General features: G+C 63.3%; 1 protein-coding gene across 14 annotated transcripts; it reads right to left on the bottom strand.

The window, feature by feature from the left end:
* Nucleotides 1-592: 592 nt before the first annotated feature.
* Nucleotides 593-20503, bottom strand: MYMK (myomaker, myoblast fusion factor). 14 transcript variants are annotated; one of them, XM_024999145.2, is made up of 8 exons: nucleotides 19324-19408; nucleotides 17703-18495; nucleotides 17509-17577; nucleotides 12154-13587; nucleotides 8497-8611; nucleotides 8131-8279; nucleotides 5569-5685; nucleotides 593-4991 (listed from the first exon to the last, which is right to left on the bottom strand). In XM_024999145.2, exons 4-8 carry the CDS (start codon nucleotides 12286-12288, stop codon nucleotides 4842-4844), a joined length of 666 nt encoding a protein of 221 aa, XP_024854913.1. In that variant the 5' UTR covers nucleotides 12289-13587; nucleotides 17509-17577; nucleotides 17703-18495; nucleotides 19324-19408; the 3' UTR covers nucleotides 593-4841. The 14 variants fall into 14 exon arrangements, 9 of the variants coding, with proteins under 9 accessions (XP_024854913.1, XP_059747471.1, XP_024854912.1 ...); XM_059891488.1 differs by having other exon boundaries at nucleotides 17509-18495; XM_024999144.2 differs by having other exon boundaries at nucleotides 12154-14217; nucleotides 16083-18495.
* Nucleotides 20504-20698: the final 195 nt, after the last annotated feature.

Genomic DNA, 20698 nt, shown 5'->3' on the forward strand with positions numbered 1-20698 from the left:
GGAAGCCTCCTAAGCGTCCTGTTCTCCTAAATCACTGATCTCTTGCTTTGCCTCTCACTGAATTCTTCCTGTGCTGAGACGTAACGAGCCGGCGCTCCTTGGAGCCCCCGGGACGCGTCTCAGCGATTTCCGTGGCACCCACGCCAGCGACGGGAGCAGGGACCGTTCCCCTCTCAGCTGTTGGCACCGTCTCTCCTTCCGGTCAGCAGTGGTTTTCTCACTGCTCTCAGGAAGGGTGCAGGAGCTCAGGGAGACGCTTAGACTCGGAGTGCGGAACTGTGAAGCCATCACCGGAGAGGTCCGAGAGCCAGTTGTGTGCAGGCCCACGTGGTCCCATCCACTTGCTTTTCTAGTTTCGGTCTCAAACCTGCCTCTTCCGAGCAGCCTGCCTTGCTTAATCCCTTCATGCATAATAAACGCTTGTTTTGAGCATTTTGTTTCCTTGTCAAATGGGAGTGTGTGGGGGTGGACGTCCCCTGAGGGTCAGGATCCTTCACTTACATTCTAGAGACTCCTTTGCTTGACAGGACCACGGATGATGAAAGTGACGATGACCACTAAACGATGACGTTTAAAGAGATGCTCGCCACTGCTCTGTATTCAACGATCTCGTTTAATCTCAGCAAAACCCAGAGGAGTGAGGGCTACTACAATGGACAAATTGAGGGGGAGAGGACCCAGGGGACTCGGCGAGCCTGCGTGGGGACGCAGTGGGGAAACTACAGGGGGGACCCTGGCTGCCTCCCCACACCCCCAGCTCCCACCTCCCGCCTCCTGCTCCTGCCTCCTTCCCTTTATTCCCGAGACTTCTTCAGTCCAGCCAGCCTCTGACCTAATTCACCCTCATGGGCCCGAGAGCCGGGCGGGGAGAGGCTGCCGCTCCCAGTGGTGGGGACAGCGGGTGCAGGGATGGGAAGAGCACAGAGCCGCGAGGGGGGTGGCCAGGTCCCCGGGGGGCATGTGCCGGGCGTCTCTGCGGACCGCGGCTCTCAGCTCGCCGCTGTGCTAACCAGCTAAGCTGCAGGCCTGAGTTTTATACCCCGGGGCTTCCTGCCGACTCTGCAGAATCGTCCTGCCCACATACCTGGCCCTCCTCCCTGCAGCTCCTGCCGCCAAGACCCTGCAGGGAAGACCAGGGCGAATTCCTGCCACAGCACCGGCACCCAGCAGGCCTCCCCTAACTACAATCACAGCAGCCCGAGCAGGAGGAGGAGGAACAGACCGGGATGCAGGAGATGGCGTAAAGCCCTTTTTTAAAAGGGGCAATAAAAGTTTTGGGTTTCAGATGGTCTTGCTGGGGAAGAGAAGAGCAGAGACAGGAAATCTCAGTAGCAGACGCGACAAAGGCCACAGCGTGCAGACTGCCCTCAGACGAAAACACCTCCGCTTGTGCAAACAGAGGACGCCCTGGCGGGGGCCCGAGCCCTCCCCACACCATGCCCACCTCGCCCCAGCTTGGGGGGAGGCGGAGGGGCCACTACAATAGACTGTTTTGTCTACGTTGTTGCGAATGTTTATAATTCTTCTCCGTTTGGGCCGACGGAGGTGTGCGCCGTGCCCCCCTCCTCCTCTCGCAACGGGGCTCCGAGTGTGCTGGGGAAAGGGGGCTGTGTGCATGGGCCTGGGGCACACGTGTGCTCGGCCAGGGCATCGACTACTCTGCAGGGTCTGGAAGCCGAGCCTAGGCCCCGAGAGGCCAGTGTGGGCCTGTACCCGCCCAGCCCCTGCCCCGCCCAGCCCCCGCCTCGCCTGCGCTGGGCACTGCAGCCTCCCTGCCTGTGTCGCCTGGTTGAACCCTGGGCACCCAAACCCACGTGTCCAGGGAGATGCCTATCCTTTTGTTTTTTGCAGATGCCTTACCCTGTGGGGAGCTGCTAGCCATGGGGGCTGGATAAAACACAGGACATTGGGTTACATTTAAATTTCAGAGGAATAGAATCATTTTTAAGTAGGTCTCCCGCAAGCGTGCTCCAAATTTAAGACACACTGAGGCAAGATAATTATCTGTTATCTGAAATTCAAATAGAACCAGGCATCCTGTATTTTATCTGCAACCCTACCCATGTGGTTATTGACATTCAGATCAATTAGACTCAGCTGACATTTAAAGAGCCAGCTCTGCCAGGCACGTTTGAGAGGCTCACGGGCCTGTGCGTCAGGCGGACGCTGCCCGGGCTGGGTGAACATCTCCACCGTCAAAGCGAGTTCCGTGGCACGCCACCGCTCGAGGCGTCCAGTGACATCTCGGAGGACATTTTCAGGCACTCACTGTTGGATATCCCAGGACTTGGGGACCCCAGTCCTCCCTGCCTCGGGGCTGGGTGGGAGGGGCAGTCCTGTCTGGAGCCCAGGGTGGCCCGGGATGGCCTGGGGTGGGGGCGCTCCCTGCACCAGGGACCCGAGTCTCAGATTCCAGGGACCTGAAGACCCCAGGACTCCCTGACACTGCGACTGGAGGTGCTGGAGCCTGAAGGCCATTGCACTTGGTCCTTGTCAGTCTTGGGGTGTTGGGGGGGCTGCCTCTCTTCCAGGTCCCCTTCCTGGGCACTCCCCTCTGACCCTTGGGTAGACCCCTCCGCCCCACAAGATGCCAAAGTGTTCCTTCAAGCCAGAGGAAGACGCCTCTGGGACGTCTGGCAAGACCCTGGGCACTGCCACCAGATCAGTGGTCCGTGCCCAAGGGATGAGGGCCAGCTGCCACCTCCCCGGCCGTCAGGGTCCTCATCTGCAAAGTGGGCTCAGGACCCGCCCCTGGGACCCTCCGAGGGGGTCTCCATGGGGGCCAGCGGGGCGCAGGAGGGGCGCAGTCGGGCCTGGAGCCCGAGAGGCAGACAGGGCTGAGGCCTGGAGCGCGCCTCCTAATTGTCCATGACTTACAGACTTGGCCGGGCTCCCAGACGGCCTCATAAATCAGGGCAGCCGCAGTGAGCAGCCTGTGGGTGCAGCCCCTACGCGCCTGGCAGGCCCCTGCCTCCTCCCTGCTCGGGAGCAGGCTGGGGCCTCCAACTTTCCAGGCACTGCACTGCCGCGGGGCTGGGAGCCGGGGCGTGCTCGCTGGGGAGGCCTGCGGGGGGGCTGGGTGGGAGGTGATGGGTTGGGGGGATGGTTGGGGGATGGCGGGAGGCGGTGGGCAGAGGCCAGCCACCTTGCAGATTTATGGAGTGATGCCGCCCGGCTGCCCTCCACCCGCGCAGCCCCCAGAGTCTGTCCTCACCACCTGGTGCTGAGCCGTGAGTCTCCCACTGTGGAACTGGGAGACGGGACCCGAGGGGCACACCTGAAGTCTCTTCAGGTGTGTGTGTGTGTCTGTGTGTGCACACGTGTACTCACACCCCCACAACAAGGCCCGAGGCTGATCAAGGTGTTACCTGCCCGACCCTGGGCCGGGGTCCTGATGTATCTGTGCCCGCCTGTGGGGACGCGTCTGGCTGATGGCCCTGGAGCTGCGATGAGCTAGCTCTCGCCCCACGAGGCTTGGCGAGGACCCTGAGTGCGGGCGGGCCGCTTTGTCGCTAGCGGACTGTGGAGACAGAAAGGGGTGGGGCCAGGGCCGGGCTGCGGGTGTCCAGGCCCCCAGGATGCGGGACCCCTGGGCAGTCAAGGGGGTCTGCAGACACACAGGGGCCGGGCTGCGGGGTCCGCCTGGTCCCCCGCCCTCAGTGCCAGCTCTCTCCCGGCCCCTGAAGCATGGCCGGGGTGACTTGAGGACACGCCAGGGGCTGCCCCATGTGGTGGGTGCAGACGTGGGTAGCTGCACGTCTGGAAACACAAACAGGCCCCAGACAGGTGTAGGTAACTTCCTGCCTGACGGATGTGCCCAGATCATTCGGGAAGCTGGGAGCCTCAGCTTTGTGAGGTGATGTCTGGGCAGCCGGCTCCCGCCCCCACTGCCGGGTGGTGCCCGCGGGCCCTGGACGGGAGCCGGCTGACCTCCGCACACGGGGGCGAGCCCTGCCCCGTGGGACCAGCCTGGGGGCCTGGCGGTCTCGCTTGGGGTTCCGGACCCGGGCCCACCTTCCCAACCTGGGTGGGATCTCGAAAGCCCTGAGGGCACTCCAGAGCGAGGTGCCTGGAGTGGTGCCAGGCCCCGGGCACCATGGGCTGAGGTCAGCGCTGCCATCTCGGGCTCTGGGCCCGAAGAGTCCCATGGACAGAGGAGCCGGGCAGGCTACAGTCCATGGGGTTGCGGAGTCGGACATGACTGAGTGACTTTCATACTATAATCTTAACCCTACATCACTTTCCAACCTTCTCTCCCCATCAAAGTAGGGTACATCTGGGCCTTGAACTTGTCATCTATTCAGACTTGCTTTGATGAAATGATGAGGGTGAACAGGACATGGAGATGGCTTGATTCAGGGGCCTGGCAGGAAGGGCAGCAAGGGAAAGGCAGGCCTGGGCCAGGGACAGAGGAGCCTGGCTGACCCTGGCGCGCTGAGCCTGAGGGCACGGGTCAGGAATGGGGAGACTGGTTGCCAAGAGAAAGCAGGTGGCAGGTGACGTGGGAAGCACCTGGCCGGGGGCGGCGGGCAGGCCCCTTGTCGCTGGGACTGGGCAGGGTGAGGGGTGGACAGACGCTGGCTCCGGGGCTCTGCAGATACTCCCATCTGCCAGGACCTTGGCCTAGGAGAAGGGAGAAAATTCTTTTCTTTCCAGTGTGGTGCTTAGCACCCAGTACAAACCTAATACGTGGATTCTCAAGAAGCGCCCGGCCTGTGCTTCCCAAAGCCCTGGAGAGGCCTCAGGCTCCGAGGAGGGATGTTCCTTCAGGTCGGGCAGGATGGGGCGCTCTCGGCAGGCCGGGGACGGGGCAGGGCGGGGCTCAGAGCCGGGACGCACGGTCAGATGCAGGCACAGCAGAGGGTGGAGCAGTCCAGCTTGGCGGGGGGCCCTGCACTTCCGGCCTTCTTGTTGACCTTGGGCAGCAGCAGGGTGAAGGACATGGCCAGGGCACAGTGGTAGAAGCTGTGAACGTACGTGTAGTCCCAGTCCTGCGGGGGCGGAACGGGACCGTCTGCGCTCAGCCCCCGCCCCGAGGCCCGTCTTCCTCCACCCGTTCCTGCCTGCCCTGGGCCCTCGGCTTCGGGCCTGGTGAGACCTGGCACCTGCCGGGGTCAGCGGGCCCCTCCCCAGCCGTCCAGCTCGTCCCTGGGAGTCTGGCCAAGTGTCCCCTCCAAGAGGCTTCCTGTCACTGTCCAGCCCACGGTGGTCTTGCCCTCCACGCCTAGACCACCGCAGGTCTGTGCTGACTCACAGGGCTTTGCCGGTGGGGTGGGGCTCCTCCCGCCATGCCTTCCCCTCTTTCCCCTCTTCCCCCCTCCTCCAGGTGTGGCTCCTTCAGGGCTGTGCACCAACCAAATGCAAGCTGTCTGTACCCCCCGCCCCTGGAGATGCTGGTGGTGCCAGGGAAGGACCAGGCTGTGATTGAACGGGGGTGCTGGCGTCAGCAAGAGTCGGGTGCTGCTGGAGCCTCCTGGAGGGGTGCGGCCCCATCCAGCCTCAGGCCAAGCAGGCTGGGGCTGACCATGGCCTTTGTGGGGGGCTCCTTCCCCACCCCTCACAGAGTACCTCGAAGAAGAAGCGCAACATGAGGGCCAGGGCCCCGAAGCAGAGGCCAGGGCCTATCTGGTGGGTGTACACGCTCTTGTCTGGAAACAGGCGCCTCGTCTCCTTCATCTGCTGCAGCTGCGGGGACGGGGGCCAGAGGGAGATTCTTAGGCCCCAGCCGCTGGCACTCGCACCCCGGGCAACCTCGGTGGGGCGGGGAACAGGGCTCGGGGAGGGGCCCAGGCACATTGGGCTCCGTAGCTGCAGGACCCACAGGAGACCCTGCCTGGGTGGGCAGACTGGGGCTGCCCTCGGGCCCTTGACCCCAGAAGGACCCCCTGCCCCGAGTGCCTCTTGGAGAAACCCTCGCAAGTGCCCAACCCGAGGAGACCAGTGGCGCGGTGTCCTCGAGCAAAGGGGTGTCGGCAGTGTGGGACCCGCCCTCCAGCGTGACCGCAGGAAAGCGTGGGGCGCGTGTGGCCGACCCTGCGAGACCTCTAGCCACTTTCAGAGTGGACCGACTCATCGTAGCATTTCTTAGACAAACCTGCCCAGCACGTGAGACGGCCATGCCTCAGCTGGGCTGCCTAGAGTAAGACTCAAGTAGGAATTAGAGACATGGGTTCACATTTGCTAAACAGATGAAGAAGAAGCAGGTCCGCATCCTGAGAACCCGAACCGCGAGTGCTACAGCCGGCAGGGCGTTTCGGATTCCAGCAAGGGAACCCGCCGTCACACACGCTCTGGGTGGTGGACACCCCACCTCCAGTGGCTCACACAGAGACTGTGAGTAGCTTCCTGCTGGGTCAGGGCTGGTTTTGCCACTAAATAAATTCCGCACCGATATCCGGTGTTCAGTTTTCTGGAATTTTCCACCACTGGTGAGGACTCAGGACCTGCAAAGTCGCAGGTGGTGTGTGGACACAGCTAGACAGTGTGACTCTGGGCGTAGGCGCCTGGGGACCCAGGAGGCCTCCTTCCGCCCGCCCAGCACCCTTGGACTCCAGGCCCCTGCCCCAGGGGGCGCCCGGCCTGGCCCCTCCCCAAGCCTGGTCACCCATCTCTGCACTTCCTCTCCCTGACCGTTGCTCAAGAAGGGACGAGGCTCCGGGAGAAAAATGCACCCTCATTCCAGGAAACAACTGCCCTGGAAAAGCCAAAATAAACTCCACATTCAATGGTCTAGAAAACACAATTTGAGCCCCAGATGGAGGGAGGCAGGCAGCCTGGGTTCCCGTGGGGCTTCACAGGGACACGGGCAAGGGACCGCACTCCCGGCTAATTAGAATCCAGCCCAGAGCCAGACGGGTCAAGATTCTGTAGGAGGGACAACCCTTCAGGGCAGAACAAGGAGCCTTTATCCCACTTCCTGCCAGGGAGGGAGTGAATTATCAGTGAGGGGAGCTGTGTTTACGAATTCCAGAATGTTAATTAACGCGGCCCTTCCTCGGGTCCAGACAAGTCAGACCCCAGCGCGCTTCCTCCCCTTGCCTCTCCGAGGGCCTCCTGGGTCAGCGTGGGGCCAGCTTGGCTTCCCCGAGATGTGAGGAGTCACAGCCTGGCCTCGCTTGTCCTGCTGTGACTTCTTGTTAAGTCGCTGACCTCCCAGCCTTGCTTTCTTCACTAACCAGACGGCAAACTAAATCCTCCACTCTTTGGGCACAGAGAGGAGGGCGGCGTTTGGAAAGCTCACCCCCAGGACTTCATTTTCCCTCCCCAGACTGCACAGTGGGTCGGTGGGCAGCTTCCCACCTCCTGCCCAGCCCCACCTCTTTCCCAGGTCTGCGTTCTGGTCCCCTCGAGGTGCAGTTCCTCCACCCTGCCCTGGTGGCCCAGGAAGTACCCTGGGTCTACTCTGCCAAGCATCCCTCTTTCACTTGGACTAGTTTGAGTGGGTTTCGGCCCTTGCAGCCAGGAGGGCCTTGGGGTGGGGAGGCCTGGGGACTGTATGTAAAAGGCCTTGTGAGCGCTAGATCCCTGTGTGCCCAGCGAAGGGCCATAGGTGTTGGAAACTGTGGCTCAGGCCTCTTGGGCGCTCATGAGTGGTCCCGTCTTCCTGTCGACCTCACACTACAGCCTCCCTTTTCACTGGAACCAGGCTCGAGGCTCACCCCCTCCAGGAAGTCTTCCCAGATTAACCCAGGCCATTTCCAATTGACATTGCATCTCTAAACCAGCCATTCTCTTCAATAATAATAATGATAACAATGACTATAATAGCAGCTCCTATTTGTTGAGCATACTAGAAGCCAGGCTCTGTGCCAGTCCTTAAGGTGCATTATCTCAGTTAATCTTTGAACCGACCCCTGTGAAGCAGGTACTGAACTGTAACACCCGTTTTACAGATACGGAAAATGAGGCAGAGAGATTAAGTAACTCGGGTCAGATCCAGAGCTGGTGAGTCCAGACATGATACAAACTGGGTCCACAAGGCGGGGGCGGCCGACGGTCACTTCCTGCGTGTTAGCTGAGGCCCCGTGTCCAGCCTGCCGACCCGTGAGATGGGAGGTGTGTTGAGACCCCGAGAGGGAAGAGCCTCCGCCAGGGGAGGCGGCCCGAGCGTTGAGGCTCGCACGTACGCACCCACTTGGCTGCAATGATGAGGATGGCCGAGCCGATGGGGCCAGAGTACACCCCGTAGCCCCAGCGGTCGTGGTAGATCCGCACGGCGATGGTCAGGACGCCAAACATCACGAAAGTCGACCGCTTGGGCTCATCGAAGTCGGCCAGCGCTGCGGGGGAGAGAGCGGGGTGAGGTGAGGGGACTTTTCTAGACGCACAGTTTCAAAAGGTTATGAAAGATGGGAGTCGAGGCATTGACGCCCTGCATGTGCTTTCTCACAGGGGAGCGGAGGGGTGGGCTGTCAGCGGCCGGCCTGGGTGGACGGCGGGCAGTGGGGCATCCTGACCCCCACGTGCAGGGCTGGGCTGCGGGCGGCGGCCACTCACCCATCAGTGAGACCCACATGCTGAGGGCCGTCCCGTAGACGCTAAAGTACTCCAGGATGTCGTGACGCAGGAGGCAGAGCAGCGATAGGCCGGGCCCAGTGCAGGCGTGGTGGAGCTGCGGGAGCCACGGCGGAGGGTCAGCAGGGAGGCGAGGACGCCGGGGCCCCAGGCCCTGCGAGCCAGCACCTTGGGCGGGCCGCTGAACGGCCCCAGGCCTCTGTCTCCCCACCTGAAAGATGGGGGCGCTCTGAACCGCTCTCCCATAGGGTCCCCCAAAGCCCCACTGAGGTGGGGAGTCCCACATGATCTACACGTTCCCTCAGCATCTGCTCAGCAGAGGCCAGAGCCTATTCCCTTGGGTACCAGTCTGCTCTGCCCAGGTCAGAGTGGGGACCTCCTCTCTCACAAGTGACCCCTCTGACCACCGAGTCTCTGGAGCCCTGGGGGCGGGGTTGAGGGGGCTGGTGAAGACGCAGGCGCAGACCTGGCCTGCGAGTTGGCCTGTCAGCAGGGCAGGGTGGAGGCTGGAGGCTTGCTTTCTTAAGAGGCTCCCGGGCTGGTCCCAGGCTGCTGCCAGAAGGGAACCCATTTTGAGAATGGCCGGCTGGTGGCTCTCAGGTTCTGTCTGAAGTGAGGGCCGATGGCAGAGATGCCCCCCCCAACCCCACACCCACCCAACTCGGCGTCCTCCTCTCAGCCCCTGGCCTGACTCCTATGGTCGTCTCTCAACATCGGCTTCGAAAGCAGAGTGCCGGTATTCTCAAAGCCGTCCACTTACTTCTGGACAACTCTCTCCTTTGGCGTACCCGTTTCATCATTTTCAGCAATATTTAATTACGTGATGTAATTATTTTGACAAGCTCAAGGGCATAAACAGGCTTGGGGAGCAGCACAACGCACTCTTGGTTAACCCGGCTCAGCAGGATGGGGAGGCGTGCAGGAGAGCAGTCCGCGTCTGGAGACGCCAGGGGCGCTGCGGTCGGGGGAGCCCTGGGTCAGCTGTGCATCGAGCCAAGGTGAGGGCAGCTTAGAGCCTCCACCGGTTGCAGCTGTCCGCAACCTGAAGCTGCGGGGCATCGAGGCGGCATTAACAGAGATATAGTGTCCAGAGCAGGGGAGGAGAGAGTGCTGCTCCTGTCTGTCCGGTCAGACCTAACCACAGGACCATGCTGAGCTTTGGGTGCCGTGCCCTTTGAAGAGACACAGGGAAAGAAAAGGTTGAAGGGGAGGAGCCAGGTGATGGATATGACTGTTGGGCGCAGGAAAGAGAAGAAGCTTCAGGTGGGTCCTGATCAAGGTGCTCACCCCTCCAGGGTAGAGGAAGGAGAACGCTTGCTCCTCCGCACGGCTCTGGCAGGCAGGGCCAGACTCTGAGAGTGACACGGGTCCCCTTCTCCCCCAGCTCTACCCAGGCCCAACGTTGGCTATCTCTTTTGTATTCAATGCACCCGTAATAGCACGGGTCACTGTGTAGGGCGGAAGACCTCATCGCTGTGAAATTCTGGATGCGGGCTGTGCCCTTGCTCCCGTCTGCCTTGTCCCAGCCATGACCCCAGCTCGCAGCAGAGCTGGCTTGCCCTCGGCCAAAGGCTTGCCTGTGAATGCAGAGTCAAGGAGGCGGGGTTTGGAGCGGTTTGGAGGAGAGCTGGCCCAGGAAGGGACCTGCCCCCCGGGCCCGTGGTTCACTGCTGCGGGACAGGTGGGGCAGGTCAGCTTCGGGGAGGGACCACGTGCCAAGGAGCAGGGAGGTGTGGCAGCGGGCACTCGGCCTCTGCGTCTGCCAGGACGTGGCTCCGTGTGTCACTGGTGGGGTGGGGGTGGGGCTTGGGGCTGGGGGCCTGGCAGGGAACGCATGGCCTCAGGTCCTGGCCTTGAGCTCGGAGGGGTGGCTGATGGCCCCTGGGGCCAGGGCGGGGGCTTCTTTCAAGTGGGGTCAGAGCCCCTGCCCCGCAGGGTGGCGTGGGCCGGGGAGCCCACGCGGCTGAGTACACAGCGCGCTGTCCGGCTTCTGGTTGGGACACAGAAGATGCCACGTGGGAGGCAGGAGCGGAGACAGTGATGGCTGTATACCAGCACAGAATTCAAAGGAAGCGATGGTGCCTCCGGGGCTCCAGAGAAAGGGGCTGAGCGAGGCTTTGTGGCCAGAGGACATTCGTCACGGAGGCAGCTGGCCCTGTCCCTCTGGCGGGGCGGGGCGGGGCGGGGCGGGGCGGGCGGGGCAGGTGGGGCTGGCCTCTGAAGCGGGCCTAGGAGGCAGCTGCGGGGCCAGCTCACCCCGGCAGGGAGGCGGGGGGGCCCGGCGGTGACCATGGTTTCCTGGGCCGGGTCTATCGTGGGCTCTTGGAGGACAAGACCTCGGCTCCTCTCCCTGGCTGCAGGCCCTTGTCCCTGCAGAGAAGCCCCCTGCCTGCCTGGCCCCAGTCTCCCACCTGCGGGACAGACCTCCTGGCCCTCACCCAAGCCGGGGTCCTGAGAAGGGGGAGGGAAGTGGCTGTTGACAAGATGCTGCGAACAAGCAGGAAGGGGCTGCTGCTGGGGAAGCGAGCTGCCTGGGGCAGGGGGCAGGCCACCTCTCGCACAGAGCTCGGGGTCACTCACCTCCCCCGAGCATGCTGCCTCAGGGAGCTGGGCTTCAGTCAAGGCTGGGACTGATGGAGTATGCTGGGGAGTCAGAGCGGGGCCACTCGCGGGGGTCCACTGGGGAGGGTGGTGGAAGGAGCTTCAGAGGGACGGGGGTAAGGGGTCAGGACGGGGGTAAGGCGTAGAGAGATGATGGGTGGGTGTGTGGATGGCTGAGCAGGCAGGTGGAGAGGCGACTGATCACATATCTGTATGGAGGATGGATCACAGAGAGAGTACATAGGTAGGGAGGTGGACAGACAGCTAGACAGAAGCCAGCGGGAGGGATCCATAGAGCCAGAGAGACACATGGAGGCTGGTGGGGGACGAGGCCAGGGAGGGAGAGACCCAGAGACTTAGAGAGTCTGTTCCATGGGCGTACAGCTCCAGAAATCAAGAGGGAGCCAGACACAGGCGGAGAAACAAAGAGAAGCAGGCCCAGAGGGAGTCAGCAAGAGAAACAGAGGGAGACCCACGGGGAGGTGGGGGCGGGGGCAGGGAGCGGGAGCCGAGAGCCAGCAGCCAGAAGCATAAATAGAGCGAGAAGGGCCCAGAGAGGAGCGCAGGCCCCACGAAGGGGAGACGCGCGCACGTGAGCAGGCCGTCCCGAGCCGAGGCCAGCTGCAGCGTCCTGGAGGCAGATTCCTTGGCTCCTCACGCTCCCCGGGCCCTGCTAGCTCCCCTGTGGGGCCCGGGGTACCAGGGAGCAGGGTGGGGAGCCGGACCCGGAGCCGCCTGGAGGGGTCGGCCAGTGACAAGAGAAGGGGAAGCTTGGAGGGGCCGGGCCTGGACCGACTGTCCCTGGCCCCTGTGGGCTTGGTCTCACTCACACCAGCCCTGGAGGGCCCTCCTGGCCCAGACGGGAAAGCTGGGGTCCAGGGAGGCGAAGGGGTCCCCCAGCCCTCTCTCCTGGGCTCTTTCACCCTCCATCACTTTTCTTCATCACCCAGCACAGGAAAGTGGTAAAAAGGCAGCCCCTGTCCTCTGTCCCTGGGAAGGTGCTCTGGGGGGAATGGGGGTCCTCTCCCGCAGACTTACCGCCAGAAAGAACGTGGTGAAGAGGTAGACCATGGCCTCCATGTGGAACCGCCTTTTGGCGGCGATGCTGACCGTGGGGAGGAAGGCCAGGCTGCTGATGGTGGGCAGGAGCAGTTTGGCCATGAGCGTCCCCATGGGCTGGGGAGGAGGGGCGGGGTGCCGGCTGCCGGGGTCCCCAGGGCAGGGAGAAGAGAGGGAGACGGACTGCTCCTTCCAGTGGGGGCCCCAGTGGCAGCTGCGGCTTAAATGGCCTGAAGGAGGCAGGGATGGGCGCGCACATGTCGAGAAGCTCGTGGGGAGGGTCCAACAGCTGACGGACCATGTGATCAGCACTCGTCTCTGGTTTTTTTGGGGGATAGGTCAGAGCTGTTGATTCAGGGAGACCATACTTCTCTTCTCTGAGGCAGCAGCTCTGGAGAAAAGTCCCCCGTGAGCACAGTCCCCAACATCCAGCCACTTTCCACCCTGGCCCCTCCCCAGGGCTCTGGGGAGCCCAGAATGAGAAAGAACAGACTCTGTTTCTTGAGTCACGTGTCCACAGGGGGGCAAGAGGTGGGAGAACCCAAGGGTTAGCCGGTTCTCCTGGAGAAGGAAATGGCAGCCCACTCCAGTACTCTTGCCTGGGAAATCCCACGGACAGAGGAACCTGGCGGGCTACAGTCCACGGGGTTGTAAGAACTGGACACAGCTCAGTGGCCAAACCACACCACCAATCGCTTCAAGGGCCTTGTAGCGAAGTCTCATGTTTTACCAGCCCCTGTCCAGGTCTTGCTCGCCTGCTCTCCCCCAGACAGGTTTCCTTGGTAACTAAATGAATGAAACTAACATTCCTTTCTGTTTGGTTACATTGATCCAAGCCTGAAGTGCACAGACCAGGAACTTCTCTATCAGGGTCCCGGAGGCGAGGCCGCCGCCAGGCCTCTCAGTGCTCCCCTGCCTTCAGGAGATACTCTTCCCTTTTTGAAGAGGCCTGGGGGGAACTGCCTGGCAGAGGGCCCCCATCCTCTGGCCAAGTTACCCCTGGGTAACTCTGTGTGAGTTACCCAGGCTGACTCTCTCCCTGGAAGGACTGCTGGATTGATTTACTTGTTGTCAGCAAAAGGACAGCTTTCGTTACACGTTTTGCGTTTCATCATGGTGTAAGGATGTCACCGCAGCAAAACGCACAGATTCAGAACGCGCAGGCTGGTGGGATTTGCCAAGTGCCGTGCGACGGCTCCAGTGCCCCCTTCACTCCAGCGCGGTCCTTGAGTCCCCAGCAGGGGCAGCCTCTGTTCTGGCTTCTGTGGACACCTGTCTCGGCCTGGATAAACGGACGCACGCCGGGTGCGTTCTTTCACGGTCCCGAAATGTCCCTGGGAGTCGCCCACCTGTGTCACGTGGCTTGTTCCTGTGGTCGCTGGGTGGCTACTCTGGATTTTGTTCTCCTGGGAACTGGAATTTGGAGAATGGGAAAAACAGGAGGTGGGTGGGGGGCGAGGCTGAGGGGTGCCCACACTCGCCAGTCGGCGCCTGGAGGAGAGGCTGCCGGCTTGTTCCTGGCCTTCGGGGTGCACTTGCTCCGCCTTTCCTTCCACCTGGGAGCTCCCTCACACCTTTCCAGAAAACTCTCTGTTTTGCGGTACGCTGGCTGGAGCCCGTTTCTGCTGCCTGCAATGAAAAGTCCTACCTGGGACATGTGGTCTCATCTTTTTCTGCTCAGCTGCACCCACACCCTCAGTGTGAAGTCCAAGGTCTCCAGGAGAACCCGGGGCCATCTCCCCTCAGCACCCCCAGCCGCCCTTGTGCGCCCAGAACCTCCTCCTGGCCTCCCTGCCCTCCTGGAAAGAGCACACTTCCTCCACCTCTGAGTCTGTGGGGAAGGCTCGCCACGCGGCACAGGTAAGCCGAAGTGCTCTGCACTGGGCCCCAGCACGCTGCTCTCTCCCATCCGAGCACCCGCGCCTCTGTGCGGAGCTGCTTGGGTTGTGTGCCCGGGGCATGGTTGGCCGGCTCCCCGCCCAAGCCCCGGGCAGAGCCTGGCACGTGGTGGGTGGTCAGCAGACACTGGCTGGATGAATGACTCTGTGAAAGGAATGAATCAAAGTTGGGGGAGGCAGGCAGCGTGCTTCAGCCTGGCGCCTAGGAGCCCCGTGCCGCTCCAAATGGGAGAACCAGGCCCGCCGTGCGTGCGTGCGTGTGGCTCTGGGTGAGAGGCAGGCGACTCCCGGTGAGCTGGTCACCACCTCTGCCCCCCAGCCCCGGCTTCCAGGAGAAGCAGAACCCGCACGGTGTGGACATGGATTGGTTGTCGGGTGCGAGGACAGAGCTCTGTGGGGCCACAACCCCCCACTCGGAAGCGGGAAAACATTCCACAGTTGGTTTTGTGCATGAGTGTGTGTGTGTTTTTTTGCAGCTGTAAACCAGGGCCAGGGCTGAGAGCTTGGGGAAGGGAAAAAGAGAAGGGGGGAGGGGCTGGGGGGCAGGGGAGTTGCACATGTGTTGTAGCGATTAAGGAGGAAGGGGGCTGAGGAGGGGCCCGCCCTGAAGAAGGGAGACAGGTGGCCAGGCTGGGGCAAGGGGCTGGGGCGGAAGACCACCCCCTCACCACCTCTGAGGAGAGGGGCGGAGCACAGAATGGAGGTCGGGGTGCAGCCTGCGTGTGCTCCCAGCCGAGACCTGGTGGCTGGAGACAGACCAGCTGGCCTGGGGGAAGGCCTCCTGCTCTGAACAGGGCTGGAATGACCCTCCGTTCTCACTGGTGCGGGGGCAGCAATCCGCCTGGGGAGCTGGGAGGGGGTGCAGAGCAGAAGAAGCAGGCTGGTTGCTTGGGGGTGGCACTGCCCTTGGAGGCACAGGGCTGGGAGCCCAGCTCAGGCTGGGCAGGCTCGGAGCCAGCAGAGACGTGAGCTGGCACCCCGTCCTCCCCGCTGCCCGGGGCTCTGCCTGCCAGCTGGCCTCTGATACGGCCCCCACCACCCCACCCTCACCTGCTGGTGCTGGGGTCAACGCAGACCCCAGAGGCAGCACGCCTGGATCCTCCTGCCAGGGTGCCCGCCCCCGGGGGTTGTGTCCGAATTCACAGTGTAGCTCTCTGTCCTGCCTGACCCCTGGAGATGGGGTGGGGAGCTCTCACATTTTCAGCCCTGCCACCCTGTGTATCTTGAAAACCATTTACGCACACAGACATTCATTCAGCGCTGGTGTGTGCCAAGCTCTCTTCCTATTTTGTCCCTCTGGGCTGTGTCAGTGGCTGGACGTCTCTCTCTCTCTCCCCATTTTACAGAGGAGAAGACTGAGGCTCAGAGAGGAGGGGAGGCTGGCATTGATCCTGGCCGAGGCCCCCAACCCCTACCGCAGGCAGCATGCCCCCTCTTCCCAGCAGATGGTGCCAGTGAGACCCAGCAGGGTCTGGGTGGGGTGGGCCACTTTACTGGGCAGCAACAGCCTGGGGAGCGGGGAGGGGGAGCCGACCCGCCCCCCCCCCCCCCCCCCGCTCAGGTTTTATAGAGGTGCTGAAATGCCCGGAATGCCACACGGCCCCCGCCTCCCGGACAGCTGCCTGTCTGCCCAGCTGGGCCTGCAGAGCAGGGTCAGCTGCTGCACTCGCGTCCTCCACGATTTGAAGCCCCAGCCTAGAGCTCCGGTCACCTCTGAGCACGGCAGGCCTTGGCTCTGGGTGCAGGGATCCCCCGAGGCGCCCCCCGCCCCGTCCCTGGGCACTGATGCTCCTGACCCCTTTGTTGGGGCCCCCAGGCTGGAGTGCCAGCCCAGACCTCCACAACCGGCGCCGTGACAGCAGGCACGCTGTGTCCGGCTGATGGCCGGACGCGAGCCGCTCATGCTGCCCCCAGCTCCTGCACAGCTGCCGGGTGAGCCAGGCGAGGGCTCTGCCCTCCTTGCTCCACAGCCTTGCTGTGCCCTCTGGCCCGGAGCCTCGGTCTCCTCACCGACGCAAGGGACGCCCGTTGCTGTCCCACAGGGTCGCTGTGATCACGGGCAGGTGCGCTGGGCTCTGGGAGCAGCTGGCCCAGGAAGCACTGTGTGTCTGTTCACGAGAAGCAGCGAAGAGCCGATGTGGGTCATTACAGGGGGATTCTCTTCTGAAAGCACCCATGCACGGAGACAGCTGCCCAAGGGACCTGGGGGCTGGGAGCAGGGCTGGGACGGGGACACAGGCTTGTCATCCCCTGCCCCCACCCCCCACTGTGGCTGCTCACTGGGTCCGCCTCTCTGTGCAGAGGGGAGAGTGAGGCTGAGATGGGACGGAGCTCCTGGGCACCTGGCCTTCCTGGGGGGCTCCTGCACATCGGGGCGGGCTGTGTAAGCCAGGAACCCAAGGACACAGGTCCCGCCCAGCCCCTTGGCCTGGCGGTGGGCTGTCCCTGGAGCTGCAGTGGAGAGCTAACGCCCCAGTCGTGCCAGGGCCCCCCAGGGCCCCATCCTTCTCTCAGATCTGGGGACAAGGGAGCCTCTTTCTTGTGGATTTTAAGAGCGAGGAGGCCTACATATAGAGGCTCCCGGTTGAACGTCAGGATTGGCCTAACAGAAAACGTCAGTGCTGGGAAGGAGGGAGGAGGAGAGCTCTGGTCCAGCCCACTGATCCCCGGGGCTTCCCCGGTGGCTCAGATGGTAAAGAATCCGCCTGCAAGGTGGGAGACCCGGGTTCGATCCCTGGGTGGGAGCAGACCTTCTGGAGTAGGGCATGGCAACCCACTCCGGTATTCTTGCCTGGAGAACCCCATGGACAGAGGAGCCTGGCGGAATAGAGTCCGTGGGGTCGCGAAGAGTCGGACGCGACTGAGCGACTGACACACACGTGCGCTGCTGACCCGCAGTGGTCTGTGGAGGAGGGTCCTCCCGGAGCGGGAAGATCCAGAGCAGAGAAAGCTGGGCCTGCCTTGGGCTGGGCGGAGAGCTCTGGGGGTGGGGTCGGCCACTGGGGCCTCTGCTGGGGCCTGGTCCTCTTCCGGCCCTGGCCCACCACTTCCAAACTGGCCACAGCGGCCCTTGGTGGCCCGGTCCCCGTTGGGAAGAAGGGCTCCGCTGCCAGAAGTGGCCCAGGGTGCTCCAGGCTCTGGGTGGGCAGCAGGACGTGGCAGGGAAGGGTGGGGGTCCTCCAGGCCACGTTGGCGGGCCTCTGGGTGCCAGAGTTGAGGACCCCCTCGCAGGATCTCTGGCCCTGGTCCCCCACCTTCAGAGCTCTGTTTTGGACACTTGGCTGTACAGGACAGGGCCCAGCTCCCAGCGTGACTGTCCAACCACCAGGACCGCCAAGCCGGTCACCCCTGGCCCACTGTGCCCCTCCTCCTCCCTGACCCATCCCTTCCCTGAGCAGGCTCCTCTCCTTCCGCCTTGTTCCACGCTTCACCTCACCTTCCCACAGAAATGTGCACGTTTTCCTGTTTCCAAGTTCTTCAGAAATCCAGGTCTGGTGAAAAATCTCTAAAAAAAACCCAGGTGTCCAGAGCATCTCAACCAGGGCTACACAGAGAGTGGTAGGGACACCTCCCCCTCACCCCAAACGTCAGGGGCTGCCAGACAAATCTGCCCTTCCACGCGCTGAGCACCTTCTGTATGCTGGGCCCTGGTAGGTGCCAGGGATGCACTGAGTCCCAGCCACGGGTCGGGAAGCCTGATCAAAGTGCTGGGCTGCTGCCGGGTGGGCTTCCTGGAGGAGGTGTGCTCAGGAGATCATCTGGAGGGCCAGGAACATCCAGATGGGTGTGAACAAGGGCTCCAGGGAGGGGATGGCAGGAACCAGGATGGGGGCTCCAAGTCACTTCTTTCTGTGACACCCCAGGGAGCCCTGGGCATCGTCAGGGCTGGGAAACAGCAATTCCAAGGGCCCCCGGGTGAGCTTGGGGTGAGCTGAGGGTGACCTGGGGCTCAGTGCGAAACGGGCAGCCCCTCATTCACCAACAGGTCAAAGCTTCCTCTTTCTTCCAGGGCCGTTCCCTCTTAACGTTGCGCTCCGCTGGGCCCGGGGAGGTCGTGGCGTGAGCGCCTGGGACTCCACCAGAGACTCCGCCTGAGCCTGGCTCCCCAGGGGGCACGAGGCAGACCTGAGAGGTACGAGGGGTGGGCGGCCCCCCAGCAGAGGCTCCATCGCCCCATGCAATGTCACCCCCAGAGCACAAATTCTAAGATGATGTGATTAAACCTTCAGCAATGGTGATGGCAGAGTATGGACCCCAGGCGTGGCCTCTTCTGAGCCTGGGCTGCTGCTCTGGTCGCCAACACTTAGATCCTCTGGATCTGCCGTCCAGGTCTGGCTGCAGCCCCACGAGGTGGGCCCAGAGGGCACGTGAGGACCAGGAAGCCCGGCCTGACCGGTTCTGCGGAACTGATGGCAGCTCTGCGCTGGGCACAGGACAAGGCCTTCGGTCGTGCTTCCTGGCTGTGCTTGATTCTTTATCACCAAACACCCCCCGCAATTCTTAGGGTTTTTAGGGCCCCGGGCCTTCCCCCAGACCACCAGCGGACCAAGCCGTGGTCATAGCTCCCTGTGGGTCTGGAGTCTGGGGGAATGCTGGTGTCCCTTCGGGAGGGGGAGCCCTGGCCAGCTCCTGGAGGTTGAGGGTGGGGTGGGGATGGATGGGGGGCCAGCCCAGGTCACACACCTGCTGGAGGTCCCAGAGCCAGGGTGGCATCCTGCCTCCCGGGCGCTGTCCCACTGAGCAAAGAGAAGGTGCTGGGGTGTTTGCGCCGGCTGGCTGTAGGGTCCCTCCCACGGGAAACCATTAGTCACTCTGGCTCTGGCTGGACGCGAATCCAGCTATGTCCGGAGAGCTGGGGACTCTGACTGGGGATGCAAAGCACTGGTGCTTGGCTGGAGGGACGGGGTGGGGCCGGCAGAGGCCCCAGCGCGCGAGAGTGATCAGCAGGGTGCCTGTGAGGGGGTCGGTGAGTGTGTGCCCCTGTATGTGTGTGCACATACGTGTGCATGGATGTGTGTGTGCGTGTGCACGCTCACCAGTGCTGTGTGACGGGTCCCATTGTGTCTGCTATCCAGTGTGCCAACAGGGGGCAGTGTGGGCCTGGGTTCCACTGAACATCCCAGGGGCCCCAGGGGAAAAAAACCAGAGATGGATAAGACGGGCCTTCCCAGAGTCTGGAGAGGATGAACCCGATCCAAGAGCCTGCCTTGGCGGGGATGTGCTCACCAGGGGGCTGGGCTGTGCTGCTTACCAGACATGCGAGCCTGGGCGTCCCTGGGCGGTCTCGGAGCCTCAGTTTCTCCGTCTGTAAAATGGGGAGCTCTTAGCTCTTGGCAGGCAGAAAGGACTCAGGCAGGAGGGACAGGACGGTGGCAGGGCAGCGGGCGCGGTTGCTGGCTCTCCTCCCCCGCCGCTCCTGCTGGTGGCAGAGCTTCCCCAGGGGTGGAATGGTTCTCGGCCTGGAGGAGCTCGCTGCAGTTCCTTCCGGCAGGGAGGACGCAGGAGGGGGAGGGCCCTCCAGGCGCCACTGTGAGCCATCTGCAGCACAGAGGCGGGGGATGGCTGCAGTGTCCGGGGTCGCCCCCTTCCACGCCCACCGTGTGTGGAGGTGCCCCTGTGTGCCGGGCTCCGGAGGGCCTGGTGTGTGGGGCGGGGGCCTGGCCTGCTTCCGGGGCGACTTGCAGTGTCTGGGGTGGCCCCTGGGTGCCGGGGAGGGAGGGGGGTGCGGCCGGAGTGCGTGCTGCTGGCTCCGTGCTCTGCTCCACGCTCTGACTCAGCAGGAACGCAGGCTGGAGCCCCACGCCGGCCTGCCAGGGGCTGCCCAGCTGGCGCGCGCCCAGCCAGGCCGTGTGCCCTGCCAAGCTGGTGTGAACATCTGTAAAGCTCTGCGCTCCTCCCCCCCACCGCTGGCTCCGGCCATGCTAGCTGTCTGGTCCGCGGGCCGTGGGCCCTCCTGTCCCGTCCCCGGACCCTTGGCTGGGGCCTGCGCTGGGTCTCGGTCAGTCCCTCCGCTGCTCAGGAGAAACATCTCCAAGCCTGGCTGGGTGACCACAGAGCCTGGTGTTCCCTCCCGACCCCAGCCTCACCATCTGTAAGCGCCAGCCATCAGATGGCCGTATCACACACCTAGGATCCATTCTGGGGAGGGGCAGAGACGGCATCGCCCCCCCCACCCCGCCCCCCAGGGAGGCAGGCATCCAACGGACAGAGCCTGGGGCTCAGTTCTGCTCCCCCACCCTCCCCACCGAGCTCCCCTGTGACCCTGGGCCAGCGGCCACTCTGTCTGGACACCTAGACACACGGTCCCGCGTGGTGTCCCCGGGCCGGCGGCCTCTCCACTCACAGCGGCGGCGGGCGGCAGGCAGCTGGGCCGGCCTGGCTGTGCTCCAGAGGCGCGGAGCGGGTTAAAGTGTGCGCCGGGCCGGCCGGCGGGGCGGCGGGCGGGGGAGCAGCCTGGTGGGAAGTGTGAGTTCCTCCCCGTCTGCCTGACAGCTATAAAGGCCGCCGCGCCCGCCCGCCCGGCCGCCGCTGGGCTGCGCCTCCCTGGGAACCCCCTCTCGTGGGTGCGCTTTGAAGTGGAGGAGGGAGGCGGCCAGGGGGCGGGGGAGCAGACAGGAGGGAGAGAG

The sequence above is a fragment of the Bos taurus genome, chromosome 11 (genome assembly GCF_002263795.3).
Source record: "Bos taurus isolate L1 Dominette 01449 registration number 42190680 breed Hereford chromosome 11, ARS-UCD2.0, whole genome shotgun sequence".
NCBI classification, from domain to species: Eukaryota; Metazoa; Chordata; class Mammalia; order Artiodactyla; family Bovidae; genus Bos; species Bos taurus.